At 40.2% G+C, this 19,042-nt stretch overlaps 1 protein-coding gene across 1 annotated transcript in view; it reads right to left on the bottom strand.

Annotated features, from left to right (window-relative positions):
• The window catches only part of Exoc4 (exocyst complex component 4), a 776,646-nt gene that overhangs the window by 165,855 nt on the left and 591,749 nt on the right, over positions 1 to 19,042 (bottom strand). The window contains 1 exon segment of the mRNA NM_053875.1: positions 3,909 to 4,045. Coding sequence (NP_446327.1) covers positions 3,909 to 4,045 — 137 coding nt within the window.

Genomic DNA, 19,042 nt, shown 5'->3' with positions numbered 1-19,042 from the left:
GACTGTTTTGATGTGCTCTTGGATTCAGTTTGTGAGAATTGTATTGAGTATTTTTGCATGGATACTCATACTTGCATAAGGGAAATTGGTCTGAAGTTCTCTTTCTTTCTTGGGTCTTTGTGTGGTTTAGGTATAAGTGTCATTGTGGCTTCATAGGAAGAATTTGGTAGTGTTCCTTTTGCTTCTATTCTATGGAACAGTTTGAAGAGTACTGGACACTAGATCAATGGAACAGAATTGAAGACCCAGAAATGAACTCACACACCTATGGTCATTTGATCTTTGACAAAGGAGCTAAAACCATCCAGTGGAAAAAAGACAGCATTTTCAACAAATGGTGTTAGTTCAACTGGAGGTCAGCATGTAGAAGAATGCAAATTGATCCATTATTATTTCCTTGTATTGTACAAAGCTCAAGTCTAAGTGGATCAAGGACTTCCACAGAAAATCTGATACACTGAAACCAATAGAAGAAAGTGGGGAAGAGCCTCGAACACATGGGCACTGGGGGAAATTTCCAGAACAGAATACCAATGGCTTATGCTCTAAGATCAACAATAATCAAAAGGGACCTCATTAAATTGCAAAGCTTCTGTAAGGCAAAGGACACTGTCATTAGGACAAAATGGCAACCAACAGATTAGGAAAAGATCTTTAAGAATCCTACATCCAATAGAGAGCTAATATCCAATATATACAAAGAACTCAAGAAGTTAGACTCCAGAGAGTCAAATAAGCCTATTAAAAAATAGGCTACAGAGCTAAACAAAGAATTCTTAACTGAGGATTATCAAATGGTGGAGAAGCCCCCTAAAGAAATGTTCAACATCTTTACTCATCAGGGAAATGCAAATTAAAACAATCCTGAAATTCTACCTGACACCAGTCAGAATGGTTAAGATCAAATATGGCTAAGACTGGTGACGATGTGGAGAAAGAGGAACACTCCTCCATTGCTGGTGGGATTACAAGCTGGTACATCCACTCTGGAAATCAGTCTGGAGGTTGCTCAGAAAATTGGACATAGTACTACCTGAGGACCCAGCTATACCACTCCTGGGCATATCATATACCCAAAAGATGCTCCAACATAGAATAAGGACATATGCTTCACTATGTTCATAGCCTTATTTATAATAGCCAGAAGCTGGAAAGAACCCAAGTGTCCTTCAACAGAGGAATGGATACAGAAAATATGGTACATCTACACAATGAAGTACTACTCAGCTATTAAAAAGAATGACTTCATGAAATCTTAGGGAAATGGATGGAACTGGAAAATATTCTGAGTGAGGTAACTCAGTCACAAAAGAACACACATGGACTCAATGATAAGTGGATACTAGCCCCAAAGCTCAGAATACCCAAGACATAATTCATAGACCAAATGAAGCTCAAGAAGAATGAAGTCCAAAACGTGGATGCTTCAATACTCCTTAGAAGAGGGAACAAAATACTCATGGGAGATAAAGGGTGGGAGGGACTTGGGAGGAAGAAAGGAGAGGGAGGGGGGAAGGGGGGCAGGATCACATATAGGAGGAGACATGGATGATATACAGAGGGTCAGGAATTTGAACAGAGGTGTTTAGCAGAGGGGGATAGGGGACTGGGGGTATCCACCAGCAAGTCCCAGAAGGCAGGAAAGCAAGAGGCCTCCAGTACTCAATGAGGATGAGATTAGCTGAAATGCCATGAAAGGGCAGGGAGAACCTTTAGAGACCATATCCAGAGGTTAGGCAAGGTCCCCACTTGGGGGATGGGGTCACCCACTCATCTCCAATTTTTTAACCCAGAATTGTTCTTATCTAAAGGAAATATGGAGAGAAAGTGTGGAGGAGAGACTGAAGGAAAGGCCATCCAGAGATTACCCCACCTGGGGATCCATCCCATATGCAGACACCATCCCCAGTCACTACTGATGATGCTAAGAAGTGCATGCTGACAGGAACCTAATATAGCTGTCTACTAAGAGGCTCTGCCAGAGCCTGACAAATACAGGGGGATGTTGGCAGCCAAACATTGGACTGAGCACTGGAACCCCAATGGAGGAGCTAGAGAAAGGACTGAAGGAGCTGAAGGGGTTTGCGACCCCATTGAAGAACAACAATATTGACCAACCAGAACCCCCAGAGCTTCCAGGGACCAAACCATCAACCACAGAGTACACATGGACAGACCCATGGCTCCAGTTGCATTATGTAACAGAGGATGGCCTTGTCTGGCTTCAATGGGAGAAGAGGCCCTTGATCATGTGAAAGCTGGCTGCCCCGTGTAGGGGAATGCCAGGACAGTAAGGCAGGAGAGGGTGGGTGGGGGAGCACCCTCATAGAAGCAGGGTGGGAGGGATGAGATAGGGTGTTTTGGGGGCCGGGACCAGGAAAGGGGATAACATTTGAAATGTAAATTAATAAAATATCTAATAAAAAATGTACTTAACGGAATCTCAATCTCACATGGATTTGAAAACTTCCACTAGATATTTATAAAGATACTAAAAGCTCCGTTTATGGATCTTATTTTTCCCCTATTTTGAATACCATTTGTATTTTATTTCTTCACTGAGTTTTATTGTATGGAGTACATTTTTATGCTTGAAACATTTGCTTATTAGGTTGTAATTTTTGGCAAAGCAAATTTGTATACACTTGTTTTAAAATTAAAATTTACATTTTGTTACCACAAGAATATATTTTAATATTTCTGGATTACCATGATGATTATTTGGTCTGTATTGATATAAAAATATTATTAGTACATGATTTGAATCTAACATGTTGATTTTGACGAATACAAAGAGTAAATATAGTTGGGAGCACAACTCAATGTGGATAAGGGCTTTTTATACTTCCTGTTGGGGTGAGGAGGCTTGCATTCACGGGAGTGAAATCGCTCTTTCAGACTACTGTTTTCCTTATTTTTGTAGAACTCTCAGAATATCTACATGTCGAAATCTTGTTGTCTCATACCCTTTGTTGGTCAGTGTCCCTCTTCCTAGGTAACATTATCACCTATGACTTCCTGCTTGGGCAATTCTTATTGTCTCCTCCCAGTACCAGGCCACTGGGTTGGTGTGCCCTTTCCTCTATTGCAATGCCTTGATGATTCTCTCCACTTCCATGAATGTCATCTGTCCAGAACATATATCACCTTCTGCAAAATTATACCTGTCTGTAATCACTTTTCTGTGGGATTTCACACAGATTATGACTACGGATTGTACTGGCCCTCCCCATCCTTAATTACATGTCCCATATACTTTAGCATTTTATTTTAATTCTCTCTTTTTTGCAATTGTTTCAAGCCTTGCCAACCAGGCTGCAATTTGTTCCTATTATTAGTTTTCTGTGTGAAGTGCTATAATCTTGCCATGAGCTCCAGATGATTCGTTGAACCCAGAAAAAAGAGATCTGAGGTCTAACAGGTTTCAAGTTCACACAAGAGTTTTTCTCCCTTCAACTGATGCTAATACCAGGTGTAATTGTCCTTTTCTGACAGTAGGTAGGGTTCAGATCAATGTCAGTAGGAATATGTTTGGAAGAGTGAGAAAAACTTTGTAGGATAGAGCATTAAGAGTTTTAAATCACTATGTTATCAGGATCTTTTTACTCACCAAGTGGACTAGTTAAGACCTGAAGTTTCCTTGAGGAAGACACATCTTGTACTTCTAGGTTCCGATGGAAATCAGAGTTGACCCCTGAGCTGAGCCATCATGGCCATCTTAAATGTCTGCCTTTGCTCCCTTCATTCTCTTTGCCAGTGCAACTGTGTAAGGACCTAAGATACCATCTCTATGGTGCTCTTTGTTGTCATGCCCTTTGACAAACTCAGGGATAGGCAAGAAAGGCAGTGTTGCCAGGCTGAGCCACTACCAGGCTCCACCCTGAGTCAGCATTCCCACTAGCGCCTACCTGTAGGCTGTGGAGCATGTGTCCTTGTATTCCTGTAGCTTCACACACACCATGTTGAGGAACTGATCTGAATATGCACTCAAGTCATGCATCAGGTTCATGAGGTCTTGTACTGTCTTCTCCACGATGATGGTGCTCTGGAAATGAATAAAAGGAGAAGACACGGAAATCATGAGATTTCTATTTAGAAATAACGTACAGGAGAAGCAAGCACAACTGGAAGGATGTGACAGCACCTGGCCTTCCTGAGGGTTTGTGGCACCTAAACATATGGATTAAAATCAACAATGAAAAAAGTACCTCTCACAGAGCTAGTCTTTCAAAGACCTGAAAGGCATTTTCTCAGAAATGGCACAGGGTAGGGATTTTCATAAGATTTTGTTCATGGGATCTATCGATATCTCTGTAAATGGTTTTTCATTCTTTTTAAAAAGTGGTGCTGGGGATGGAAAACAGAATTTTGCACTGCCTCCCTGAACAACATTCCTATTCCTTGCTGATTTTGAGACTGAGTTTTGCTATGTAGCTCATGTAGGCATTGAACTTATGAGACAGCCCAGAATGGCTTAAATTAATGACCTTCCTACCTTTATTTCCCATGCTCTGGGATTATAGGCTCCTGTTACCATGACTGGAACCTTTTTTTTTTTTTTTGGTTTTAAGAAAGACTGTTCATAGTGAATAGGCACCTTATTTATCACCTTCGGGATTCATTACTACTTGAGTAAAGATCTCCTAGAGGCAATGAAAAGAAAAAGGCTTCTATGACTTATTTTACACTTCAAAGCTACCACAGTATTAATAACAACAAGGAACATTTGGGTCATGCCTTACAGCTTGCAGGGTGTTTGTAGCATGTGTTGTATCATTTGAAAGTCACATAGTACTCAGGTTATCATGAGTGTTTCCAGGGTTCTTACAAGTACAGGGCACAACACTAGCACTTCACTTGCTTTAGCTTAGTTAACCCTTTCAGCACCCCTGTAATGACTGTCCATGAAAAGCAGAGCAAACAGGCTGAGGAGACAGGAAAGCAAGGGCCCTAGGCTCTGCTCATTTTTCCTTCCATTCTGCTTTAATACTGGTCCTGAGTTCTGACCACACTCCATCATTTTTCCATGAGTTCATTGTGCTTCTCATTTATTTCTATTACCATGACAACTGAAGGAGATAGACAACTTCCAGAGAGGAAGGCTGCTTTTGCTCACTTTGGAGATGTCCATCCATAACTTACTGGCTGGGTTGATTCTGGCATGTGCTGAGGTTGCACACCATGGTGGAATCTCATGGTGAAACTAAACTGCTCAAGGCATGGCTGGAGCCTAAGAAGAGAGGTTGTTGTGGGCTCTACAGTCTCCTGCAAACACCATTCTACCTGACTCGTACAGCTGTCAGCAGCCTCCAATAGCTCTTTTCACAGGAAGGCTCTTGAGGGCGAGTCCAGAACCAAATGATGGCACTGTTGTCAGCATAGGTGAAGAAGGGCACATATAGACTATGACTTTAAAATTGAACCAAAGAACTTCCAAAGTTAACAATCCTAAAACCATCTTGAAGCGAGAGCACGGTGCAGCAAGCTAGTGTTAGGTCTGAAAAGAGGAACATTCAATAAGTCCTAAATCTTTGAGAAAAGGCTCAGTGTTTTAAACCATTATTTCACAACTTTTGCAACAGGAGCAGAATCACACTGAAGTAAATATTAATCGAATGTCTAGCAGCCTGGAATCCTTTGGTCAATAAAGAGTTTGTTATATATTTATTAAAATAAAATCACACAGGCTACAGCAGTTAGTCATAAAAGTAAACATTAAAAATACTTTTTACAGTCTCATGGTGGCCTAGGAAAGAATCAAAGAAGCATTTTATTATGCTTAAAGATACACTATGGAGACAGGATTTTAGATAAATTTTCCCTGAAAATGAAAAGATCAGATAAAAGCCAATACAATGGGGGATTATCTTGAAGTATGAGCTACAGTGGTATGCTTATTTCAGATGATTTGGTGGAAGAGCTTCTGTCTCCTATGCCTTCCCCTCCCCTTCCCATTCCTACTGAAATAATTAGAAGGAGAGAAGAAAGGAACATTGTATTATGTAAGGCAAACCTCATAGGAAACCAAATTACAGTCTCTATAGAATCCTCACAAGTTCAACTTCCTTTTCTGTATTGATTTTGAGATTAAAGCACTGCAGCTTCACCCTGATCTATAATCCCATTCCTCTGTATTTGTGTGTGACTGACAGGAATTGATTCTGCCCGGCTACATGTCCCTGCGTTAAGCATCTAAAATCCTCATCCCAATTCAGAACACAGGATATGCTACAAAATGTGGACAGCAATTAATAACGCAGAGAGGAGCTCGGCAATCCTCACAAAGCCTGCTTCAATTCTAAAGCACTGTAAGACGAACATGAGGAGCTTACTCTATCATTAGGAGAAAGGGCCTGGTTCTATCCTCAATTACACGATTGATAATCAGCTTCGGGTAGCTTGGGTAGCCCCTTCCTTTGCTATGACTCAATTTAGTCCACTAATAGCAAGGATAATTTGATTGCTCCTTTATTGGCCCACATGACTCATGCATTCAATCTGTGCATTGGTACTGTGACACTGGCTGAGTTAGCAGTGTGCAACTCTTCTCAAGCTTTTGCAGGTGTGTCTGGCCTTCACAGCTAGATTACCAGCTTCTCAGAGGCAACTGGCGTGCCCCTTTTCCTCTTGTTCACCTCCCATCCTTCCTCCCACTAGCTCATCCCACGGCAGCATCTTCAGAACTAATAAGAGAATGCTTGCACAGGAAATGTGAAATCTTCTCACTGAAAGTCACATAGGCACGGGATGTGGGAAACAGCCACCTGCAGCTTGCAATCTCTTTGGGTGAGGGAGGTTTGTTCTATATCTACTGCAGTGCTTTTGGGCAATAAGAATGGAACTGACAAAGAGTTTGGAGGAGAAAGGATGACTGAATAGTTTTTGGAGGTGAGCAGGAAATACCAGCAGGGACTAACGAGAAATGCACAATTTAATTCCAATGGCTGTGCTCGACATGGCCCCTATGTGATGCTATATGATTACATACAATTTCCGAGCTATTTGGTTGGTTTACTTTGTCACCACAGCACTCTGGATAATCAATCACTACATTCTCTTCAAGGAAAATGAAACTGCACTCTGCAAAATGATGGGAATTTTTATGGGGGAAAAAGGTCTACCTTTTTCAAGAAGTTACAACAATTTCCAAATCAGTGGTTCTGACAGATAAATGCTGGAAACATTAAATTTCAACAAGGTCGATCCTGGTTTTATTTGTTTTCTTTAAGCATTTCTTTTCTTTAAGCATCGCCACTGCTTTACTAGTGCGGTATTAATTTGGAAGTTTGTCAATGTGAGTATAAGGGCTTCATAATAAGGAAAGGTGACTTTATTCATTATAATTGCTATTCAACACATTTATAAATCATTTATATTTGTTTAGAAACAGCTAAGTTCACAGTTCTTACAACCTATTAGTAGGTAATGAAGCCTGGGCATGGCAAAAGCAAGGGGTTAAAAAATCCCCAGGCCGAGAATGCAATGGAAAGCTGCTAGGAAGCATAAGCAACTGAGTTGATGGCAGGGATACAGGAGCACCTGAACTGCCAGTGGGTGGATAAGAACCAGCTGGTTGGTTCTGCACTGAAAGTAATTCACGTACAGTTTAGGTGTAACTCATTAGTAGAACCTGTGCCCACGTGAGGGTGATCTTAGAGTTGAACCTAATCAATGCACAGATACAGAAATAAAACTTACGAATGGAGAGCATTGCTTTTGTTTTGGTTTTTGAGACCCAGACCACTGTTTGCCAAAATTGGGCTTCATAAAATAAATATAAATATAAATATTACTATCATAGAAAGTTGGCTCCATGCTCACATGCTTTGGAAAGTGATATGAAATTGTTTCTATACTGGGAGACTTGAAAGCCTTCATATATATTAATGCTACAATGAATCTTCGGGAAATAACGGTCATAGGCTATCTTTATTCTAATTAATGGACTTAAAAAAAAGTCAAAACATAAAACCATTTATCATAGACCACCCCTTTACATTTGCTGAAAATGTATTTGTAGGCACATTTTCTACAGCAAGTAGGCTTCATGACATGCTTGGACATGCAGAGGGAGAATTTGGGGCTTCTTTTCTCATCCTATAATACAAACCTGCTTAGTTTTGGCTTCCCTAGGCTTTTCTCCAGTTCCATGCAATCCCTTACTTAACTGTCCTAAGTTACCAGTCATCTCATGCTTATATCCAGCTAACCCCTTCATGCCCCCTATATCTTCTTTCTGTCTATAATACTCTTCCTATGACATGAATCCCTTTCTTTATGCATTGACACATGTGTCAATTGACACACGTTCAGTGTCCTTTTCTGTGGACTCTGATAATCACTAATTCACTTGGCTGTCTCATCCATTAGACTGTAGTTAAAAAAAAATCCAGTGACCATTCCTTCTTATCACTAACACTGGGCCTGAATATACAACACAATGTAGGTTATTTATAAATTGTATTCAATGAGGTAATACAGAGTACTTTCAGAAGGGTGGAGCAAAACCGAAACCACACCCCCACACATACCCCCATATGAATAATCATTGATGAGATCAGTTAGGATAGTAGTCTCCCTTCAAGGACTGTGATCAGGAAGCTGAGAATCTTTTAAGTACTGGATATATTTGGAACGGGTAGCTACTGCATGAATACAAGCAGTATTCTTTGTACTTAAGATGACTAGCCTTTACAATGTGAAATTTAACAAAATAGGAAACAGTTTTAAGCTATATTTGATCATGTTTCTCACTGCCTTCAAACTCTCTTTTGGGCTAGCAGATGTTCTTCAGACAACCCAAAAGGCCCTTTGCATGGCGGCTTCCTACACCCCCGCACCCCCAGTCTGTAAGGTTCAGCAATGTTGGACTCCTTTCAATCACCATGACTACTTCAGAGGCTTATTATTGTCTAAAATGCTCTGTCCTTTGTTCCCTTTGCCTGGAAAACATTTTCTTATCTTTCAAACCCGAGGGAAGACATTGTCCCTTTCATGTTGGAAGATTCTTCCTAAGTCCACATTGAGAGGGGAAGGAGGACTTCCTGTTTAAAAACACCCAGAACATCTTAGATTTGTTTTCTATAACATTCCCATGCTTTTAAGTGCTCTCGCAACAGTCCATAAGATTTCTGAGAAGAGACAGGATCTGACACACAAAAGGTGCCCAGTATACTCCTTAACGACAGGGATATAATTCCTTTCCGAACCTCACTGAGGAAGGAAGACAACAAGCAGGTAACTGACAATGTATTCTCAGTATACATCGTCTACAGCAAAACCAGGAAATGACCAACAAGAAATCGACCATTCAAAGAGGAATGAAAAGGAAAACCGTAATACAATGAGATGCTGCCGAGCAGAGCAAGGTAAAGGAAGTAGGAGACTAGTAGTCCACTTGAACAGCCTAGGGATGAAGAGCACAGAGAAACTGCAGTTACGGAAGTGTTAGAATCTGATTCCATGGGGAGACGCTCGGGATTAAAGGCCATCAGTAGTGACAGGATGGAAGCTATTTGTACTAGACAAGTGTGTGTGTGTGTGTGTGTGTGTGTGTGTGTGTGTGTGTGTGTGTGTGTAGGTGGGGTTATCGAAAAAGAAATCTGCTTGGTGGTACATGGGCAGATGGTAAACTTCAGTTTTAAACTATTCTATCCACTCACTGCATAAACAAACAGGCACTCCTTCAGAAAGTTCTACGCTTGGTCCACCCCTCCCCATACCTTTCTTGATGTCCTGTTTTAATGCCTTTTGTGGTTTTAAATGTGAAGATACAACACAATTACTGAAATTGTTAGTGCTGACCACCAGGTAAGAGCTGTCTAGAGAAGATCAAGGAAACTTAACTAATTCATTAAGTAGAAAACTATCTTTTCTGTGTGTAACACTGAATTAACTGAACAGTTAGCCCCCACCCACACCAAAAAAAAAAAAAAAAGGACAGGATTCCTGCCTACTAGCAATTATGGATGAACAAGTAAGTTTATCTGAAATATAGCAGAGGTATTGAAAAAGTTAATGGTACTGGGGCAGATGGGTGGACAGTGTTAAGAAAGAAGAATTTGCAACTGAATTGAGTGCCAAAATAACAATTTTTATAGGCTGAACAAGAATACTAGAAAAGACCTTTAGGTTAGCAAAACAATGGGCACATGAACTAAAATTGGATTTAAGAATCTGAGTGGTCCTTTAAGATGGGGAAGAAGGAAGAAGGGAGAGTGGAAGTGTCAAAAGAGCAGGCTGAGAGGCGGCCAGAAGCCAAATCTTTTATCAAGTATATATGTATAGAGGACTAGATATTTTGAAATCTCTTTTCCAAAAACAAGATGCAGCAAATGAATCCAATTTGATGTTCTAATCACCTGATGACCTACTTCAAATGTAGAAAGTGGCCTTCAAAAAGTTCCACTTCTCAGAAAGGCGGAAGGTGTGGTGTAGACAGAGAAGCGTTCTGAAGCTCCTTCATCAGCCCAAAGAATTAAGCAGGATTTATAACTGTCTCGGAAAAAAAGATATACAATTCTGGGGAATCAGAAAAATACTAGATGTCTTTAGAATTCATGTAAGTAATTACACAGCTTATTTGCTCATTAAAACCTTGGAGAATGAGACAGTGAGATGGCTCAGTCCAGTGACCTGAGCTTGATTCCTTCTTACCTTTTAGGGAGACTTGTTCTGATGAATAATGTGCTCTGGGACTATCTGGAACTGGATTTTCAAAACATAATTCCTTAATTACAGATGCTATTTCTAATTTCTTGTTTGACTTTTAGTATTTCCAGAGTGGATGTTTCTCAAATGCAACTGTCCCGGAGTGTGGAAGTGCAATGCTATAAGTATGCTATGGTTGTTGTAAATAAATTCATCTGAGATGAACAGAAGAGGCCATAGATTCAGCTTTGAAAGCATATGGAAAACTGATCATGTATTTGGAATAATTTAAATCTGTGCCATGACCTTGACTTCATGATTAAAGTGAGAAGGCAGCATAGGAAAGTGAAATACAAAGTTTTATATTAGTAATTGTTTTTGAGAAAATAGCAGCAGATCACATTCCATTATTCTTGTATATCGATATAATTTTATTTTGTTCAATGATATGTAGGGGAGTAGTATAGCAGAAGCTGCTGACCAATCTTGATTTCTCTGTCAAGAAGAATAATAGTCACTATGAGATACTTAAGTTTTATTCCCCTTCCCTTCAAGTAACACCCTGAGGCCTCTTGATTATTAACTTTAGATGAACTCTTCCTTTTATGAGATGACAACAGGTCAACCTTGGCCACTGCTATTAGCTTAGACTTCCCACGCTGTTGAAGTATTTTATACTTGGCGAAGATCATTGGTAAAATATCATTGTAACAAAACATGTTCTGCACCAGCATTTTCATTTTCACTTCAAACAAAACAAAACACCAAAATAACACCAAAAGCAAAACAAAACAAAAACCTCGAGGTAAGGAAAAAGGGCCAAGGAAGAGGATTAGCAAGAACACTGGCCTGTAAACAACAAGGCCATTACTCTAGGCCCTCACAGGAGAAAGAAGAACCTAGAGGTTTCCTCCAGCCAGTTGGCAGTGTCTTTTAGAGCTGTCCTTCACAGCTGTGTATTGCTAAATATTCTGCCCAAAGGGCTAAATATTCCACATTCTACAATGGAAATAAATACATTTTGAAAGTTCCCTTGTTTCTTAACATAACAAATACTGAAGTTTTAAAAGCTAATTTATTCAAAATGAAAAAATAAAGCAGCAGTAAAAAAAGCAAAAAGACTTGAAAGGAACTGTCTAGACACATTTATAGAGAACAGAGAGATCCTGAAAGACAAATGCTGACCCTTACAATTCTCAAGTGCCCAAAACTACTATTCCTTTCTCTTATTATGGAAACAACTACAAACGTAAATACAATTTATGCTAAGGTAAATAGGGATTGTAAGATAACAAACTATGTTTCACCATCCAGTACTCACTGAGATGGTGTCAGTTATGCACCAGGCACCACTACAACACTATGCTGTAGCCGTGCCACAGTACACGCACACAGGCACATGGATTTCCTATCTTTTGGAGGTTTAACTTTTAAAGAAAATTTTGAAACAAACCATAAGATTATTGTGAACTCTACACATTTTACATGCATTATCTTATTTAACTCATGTTAATCTTATCTAGGCATCAACAAGGTACATGCTAACATTCCATTTACAGATGAAATAAACTGAGGGTCCAGGTTCTACAAGGTGCACAAACACAAATACAAAGTAATAGTATTTGAAATTAAACAGTCTAAATACACGGCCCATCTTCAAATAACTGTTTTTGTTGCTTCTGCTGTACTGTAAATGGTGGGCTAATGTCTTTGGTAGTCTACAGTGCAATGTTCAGCAAGGTCAAGATGATTGATGGATGCTTGCGGAGGGTTTATACAACCTTTATAATTGTTATAGTTATGGATTTGGTGAAGCCAGGTTTTCAGAAAGCTACAAACACGGGGTAAAGAGAGGGAAGAGAGATAGTGGCTGGAAACATGCTATGAAGGAACATGTGACGTATGCAACTAGGTACACAGGATAGAAAGGAAGGCTGATCAGTTCGATGTTCTGTTTGGCCAGCCTTCTGGAGGCATGGACCTTCAATGTCAGTAGCCAAGGGTCTACTCATGGATAGCTCAAGTCCTCTCTTAAGCCTTCTTCTCTCTTTTTATTTTCCCCAAACTCTGGCCTTTTAATTTATCAGGAACTGACACCTACGATGGAAAGACAGACTGGAAGGGCACAGGATTAAAATTTCTTCAAATTGGGTCTTAGCATAATTTCCCATGCACTGTTATCACCGTAACCCAGCATTTTCTAACACTACTCTTCCTGTTCCCAAGAGCACTCAACACTGTAAATACATCATGTGAGATCTAACAGATTGTGAGAAAGTAGAACAGTCATTAGCTTCCCATTTTATAGCAAGTCTCACACTCAAAGCACTTTACGGTTAGAAGGTTTGCAGAGGATGCCAGCATGTCAGGCTGCCACCAAGGTGCGGGGACATGCTTTTATTTCTTTACATTTCTTCCCTTCTCAAGCCACTCTGACTAGACTCCATCATGAGGCAAAGCATCTGCAGTCACAAGAGCGTGTTCCTTAAGGTAGCAATACTACTCAAACATTTTATGTGATTTTTGTCCTTTTAAAGATTAGACATCCTCAACCATTTCTGTTAGGGCCAACCAGCAGAACCAAGCATTCAGAGCAGATTTTTTTATTGTTCCTGTGTTAGCAGAGGCAGGGTGCTCAGCAGGGGGTTCCAGTGACTTACAACGGGACATGATTCATTAGGGAAGAGCTGCAAATATATAAATCAACATGTCAGAGGAGGAAGACAGGGTGGACCCAATGGGAGATGCGTACTACATACAAATTTGTTCCACACTGTGCAGGCTCACTTGTCTTTGGTGGCTCATACCATATAATAATCAATTATGCTGACAAGCTTCACTACAAATTCTTTCAGCCTGGGTTACTCAGGTACCTCTGAGGTGAGATCTGGAGCCCTCTGAGGAGGGGAAGGAACAGGAAGCTTGGCTTCCAGTAAAAAGGGAACATATGGACCTGTTCAGGAGAGAGAGCATGTGAGCAAGTGTGCAATCATCTACACATGCAAGGGGAAATTTGTTCAAGGGGAGACCACACAACCCAAATATGCTCTAAACTAGGAGTGAAAACATTTGAGGACTGATGACTTCAAAGTTGCTTCTCATTTAAAAAAAAAAATTCTGGCAGTGGTAACCCAGCCTTCTAGCTCACTGTAGGAACAAACTTAACTATACTACCTGACTTTTCCACATTGGACAAGTCAGAATGTGTTGTCAGCACCCCCAAACCAAAAGACCAACAAGGAGAGCTCCATCGTGATGTTCCTGTTCACTGACTTGGGAGAGGTGAGTGAGTTTTCGTCCCTTTTTTCATTTGCAAGGAATGGGTATTCTTCATGACACAGGATGACACCTCCAGCCACCCATGGTAACAGAAACATTGCTCTTAGGTCACCTTCTAAGTTTTGAGCCCAAGTCATTCACGTTTCTGTTATGCTTTAGTCTGGAGCACATTATTTGTGAGGATATGGACTGAAAATGAGCTTGGAGATCCCCACGATGCATTCCAATGAAATAAACTCCAGGATATCCTGCCAAAGCTCCTGTGAAAAGAACAGGAATAGAACCACCTACACACTGCCCAGGGAGGCAGCTTTCCTACCATGCACAAGAACAGTAAGTGGCTAAAGCCCAGAATATTGAGGTTTTGAAGTCCTTCCTTCTAAGACAGTCTTCACACAGGAAACACCTACACCCCTGGGACAGATGTAGCCAATACTTAGAATGTACAATGCTTCCTAGACAGTGCGATTTCACTAATCAGAAAGAAAAAGGCAGACAAGCAGAGATCTAATTTTTTTTATTTTATTAAGTAAAGAGAAAACATAAAAATCTATAATATCACTGAAGGTACAAGTGTAGACCCAAATAATATAAAAATATCTCGGTGTGACTTTAACCAAGCAAGTGAAAGATCTATATGATAAGAACTTCAAGCCTCTGAAGAAAAAAATTGAAGATCTCAAAAAATGGAAAGATCTCCCATGCTCATGGATTGGCAGGATTATTATAATAAAAATGGCCATTTAACCAAAAGTGATCTACAGATTCAATGCAATCCCCATCAAAATTCCAATCCAATTCTTCATAGAGTTAGACAAAACAATTTGCAAATTCATCTGGAATAGCAAAAAACCCAGGATAGCTAAAGCTATCCTCAACAATAAAAGGACTTGTGGGGAAATCACTATCCCTGAACTCAAGCAGTATTACAGAGCAACAGTGATAAAAACTGTATGGTATTGGTACAGAGACAGGCAGGTAGATCAGTGGAATAGAATTGAAGATCGAGAAATGAAACCACACACCTATGGTCACTTGATTTTTGACAAAGAAGCCAAAACCATCCAATGGAAAAAAGATAGCATTTTCAGCAAATGGTGCTGGTTCAACTGGAGGTCAACATGTCGAAGAATGCAGATCGATCCATGTTTATCACCCTGTACAAAACTTAAGTCCAAGTGGATCAAGGACCCCACATCAAACCAGATACACTCAAACTAATAGAATAAAAAAGTGGGGAAGAATCTCAAACACATGGGCACTGGAGAAAATTTCCTGAACAAAACACCAATGGCTTATGCTCTAAGATCAAGAATCGACAAATGGTCTCTCATAAAACTGCAAAGCTTCTGTAAGGCAAAGGACACTGTGGTTAGGACAAAACGGCAACCAACAGATTGGGAAAAGATCTTTATCAATCCTACAACCGATAGAGGCCTTATTTCCAAAATATACAAAGAACTCACGAAGTTAGACCGCAGGGAGACAAATAACCCTATTAAAAAATGGGGTTCAGAGCTAAACAAAGAATTCACGGCTGAGGAATGTTGAATGGCTTAGAAGCACCTAAAGAAATGTTGAACATCTTTAGTCATAAGAGAAATGCAAATCAAAACAACCCTGAGATTTCACCTCACACCAGTGAGAATGGCTAAGATCAAAAACTCAGGTGACATCAGACGCTGGCGAGGATGTGGAGAAATAGGCACACTCCTCCATTGTTGGTGGGATTGCAGACTGGTACAACCATTCTGGAAATCAGTCTAGAGGTTCCCAGAAAATTGGACATTGAACTACCTGAGGAACCAGCTATACCTCTCTTTGGCATATACCCAAAAGATGCTCCAACATATAACAAAGACACGTGCTCCACTATGTTCATAGCAGCCTTCTTTATAATAGCCAGAAGCTGGAAAGAACCCAGATGCCCTTCAACAGAGGAATGGATACAGAAAATGTGGCACATCTACACAATAGAATACTACTTAGCTATCAAAAACAATGGCTCTATGAAATTCATAGGCAAATGGATGGAACTGGAAAATATCATCCTGAGTGAGGTAACCCAATCACAGAAAAACACACATGGTATGCACTCATTGATAAGTGGCTATTAGCCCAAGTACTTGAATTACCCTAGATGCACAGAACACATGAAACTCAAGGATGACCAAAATGTGGATGCTTAACTCCTTCTTTAAAAGGGGAACAAGAATACCTCGGGAGGGGATAGGGAGGCAAAGTTTAGAACAGAGGCCGAAGGAACACCCATTCAGAGCCTGCCCCACGTGTGGCCCATACATATACAGCCACCAAACTAGATAAGATCGATGAAGCAAAGAAGTGTAGGCTGACAGGAATTGGATGTAGATCTCTCCTGAGAGACACAGCCAGAATACAGCAAATACATAGGCGAATGCCAGCAGCAAACCACTGAACTGAGAACAGGACCCCCGTTGAAGGAATCAGAGAAAGGACTGGAAGAGCTTGAAGGGGCTTGAGACCCCATATGAACAACAATGCTAACCAACCAGAGCTTCCAGGGACTAAGCCACTACCCAAAGACTATACATGGACTGACCCTGAGCTCCAACTGCATAAGCAGCAATGAATAGCCTAGTAAGAGCACCAGTGGAAGGGGAAGCCCTTGGTCCTGCTAAGACTGAACCCCCAGTGAACGTGATTGTTGGGGGCAGGGCGGTAATGGGGGGAGGATGGGGAAGGGAACACCCATAAAGAAGGGGAGGGGAAAGGGTTAGGGAGATGTTGGCCTGGAAACTGGGAAAGAGAATAACATTTGAAATGTAAATAAGAAATACCCAATTTAATAAAGATGGTAAAAAATAAAAGTATAAGTGTTTTAATGCCCCAAATAGGAAGAATAATTTTGCCCAAGAAAGTAAACTAACTTTAAATCTCTCTCACCTTCATTCAATGATTTTCTGTGGCTCACACTCGGGATTGAACTGGCGTCTGGGAGCCACCATCTCTCTTAGGAGTCAGGTTTTAGGAATCAGTAAACTCTGCAGACAATATGTCTCTCATAGGAAATATGCCTGAGCACAGAGTTCAAGTATTGTTCTTGATTGTTTTTAACATTAGCTTTTAAGCCACCATGATGCTAACTTAGGTTTTCATATTTCTATGGCTTCTCACTAGACTGTAGACGAGAATGGAAACAGACTCAGAATTTCAAAAGCAGGAGACGTAAAATGCACAAAGACTCAGCTGTCGTTATTTTGTCTTTGGTTTGCTAAGTACAAATATTTAAAAATACAACATTAGCACAAAATCCAAATGCATTAAATGAAATTGTTCAGCAGCCTTTTACTGTGGTGAGCTTAGGAGGAGGCACTTTGAGAACATGCACATATAATTTGGAAAGAAAATTCTAATGATTCATAAAATTACCATGGTTCCCATGTAGCTGAGAACAATAGAACCCACAGCAAAATACAGACTGAGCATTCAAATCATTATAATGGCCTTTCGTTTTTTTTCTTTTAAACTCCCTGCTCCTGTTATCACTTGAATTATTTTTTAAATGAAAAGTAGAATGCCCTGGCAGCCCATTTTCTTCTTTTATTGTTTCTCCTTTATCCTAAGAATGAGGGTAAAATTAAGAGCCTGGCTCACTGGAGACTTCCAGATGGCCAGACAAATGAGTGCTGTGGCTCCTGGACTTGCTCTTTCCATGGACACAGACACCCATCTTGCACTCTGTCTCCATGGCATTTGTGCAAAGCACATTTGATTTAGAATAAGTACCTTAAATTTGTGACAACTGAATTTCTCCCTTTAGTAAAAACTAAAATTGATTTAATTGGTGAAATCAAAATGGGAATTTTCTAAGCATTTTGAAAAATGTTCCTTTTGGGCTCACAGCCTAGCTTGGAGCTTGCCTAGCAAACACGATGTTCTGAGTTCAACACTTAGATGGGGTTGGGGGGTTAAATAAAATATTCTTTATTTCCCTAGAACACATATTTGAAAGAAAATACTAAAGTTCATATTATAGATTTTAATTTTTGTGATGTATTCTGAAATTTAACCCTTTTTGTTCTTATCTGTCTCCATTCCTAATGACAACTCTTTTTTTTTTTTTTAATTTCATTTACCTTTCCACTAGCTCCCAGTAGGTATTATTCTGTTACAACCTCAGGAAGTTTCCCTCTTCTTTGATACAACTCAGTAATCTGGTGGACAGGGAGCAACTGCCAACTATTTATTCATGTTATTTGAGACAGTCTCATAATATGGTTCATGCTGGCCTTGAACTCATGATCTAATGTCCTAGGCTTCCTAGTGCTGAGGCTGTATGTATGAGCCATCACACCCAGCTTACAAGTACTTACTTCATTTAAATACGTATGCACATATTGCTTGATGTAGTGTTGAAATTTTTCTAGGCATTTTAAAAATTAATTTATACCTCATAATTAACACCTGATCTATATGGATAATGAGACTAAGACTAAAAAGATTCAGTAAGAAGCTAAAGTGATAACTAGTAAGTGTGGGGTCAGATTAACAGTCATTTAGTTAGTCTGTCTCCAATGCCTTTGATCTTAACTACAGCAAGGCAAAGACTATGAAGCAGTTGGTAGAAGTGATGGGAGGCAGATACAGAGAAATAAATGGCTGATTTGTGGGGGACCAAAAGGAAAGGGAGTCCGATCAGAACATGAGCATGAATTCAGAGCAAAAATCTGGGCCTAATGGTTACTCACATGAAGCACAAAGGAAAGTTAGGTAGATATAGCTATCTTGGGTAGAGAATTTTGATATCTTGAAGAGAAATGGTAACTGGGGTGGCTCGAGTCTGAGCAACTGGTAGGAGCAGAGACAAGCACAGCTGGTTAGTGGGGACAGCATCTGACAGCTGGGTTTCCTGGAGAAGGAAGAGCCTTAACTTATGTGTTCCCTGCCTGATTACATAAGCAGTTCTAATATGGTGGGTTTTAAGCAGCCAGTGTGACAACATGGAACTCAGACCTGGGAAAACACACAGCAGCACAGGTAGTGACTGGGCTGAAGCCACAACAGACGCAGATAACTTCAAGAGCAGGGGTATTAGTATGGTCTAGTAGAATAATTACATCTGATTAATTCA

The sequence above is a fragment of the Rattus norvegicus genome, chromosome 4 (genome assembly GCF_036323735.1).
Source record: "Rattus norvegicus strain BN/NHsdMcwi chromosome 4, GRCr8, whole genome shotgun sequence".
In the NCBI taxonomy this organism is placed as follows: Eukaryota; Metazoa; Chordata; class Mammalia; order Rodentia; family Muridae; genus Rattus; species Rattus norvegicus.
The sequence above is the reverse complement of the archived record's forward strand: the minus strand, read 5'-3'. Positions and strand labels throughout refer to the sequence as shown.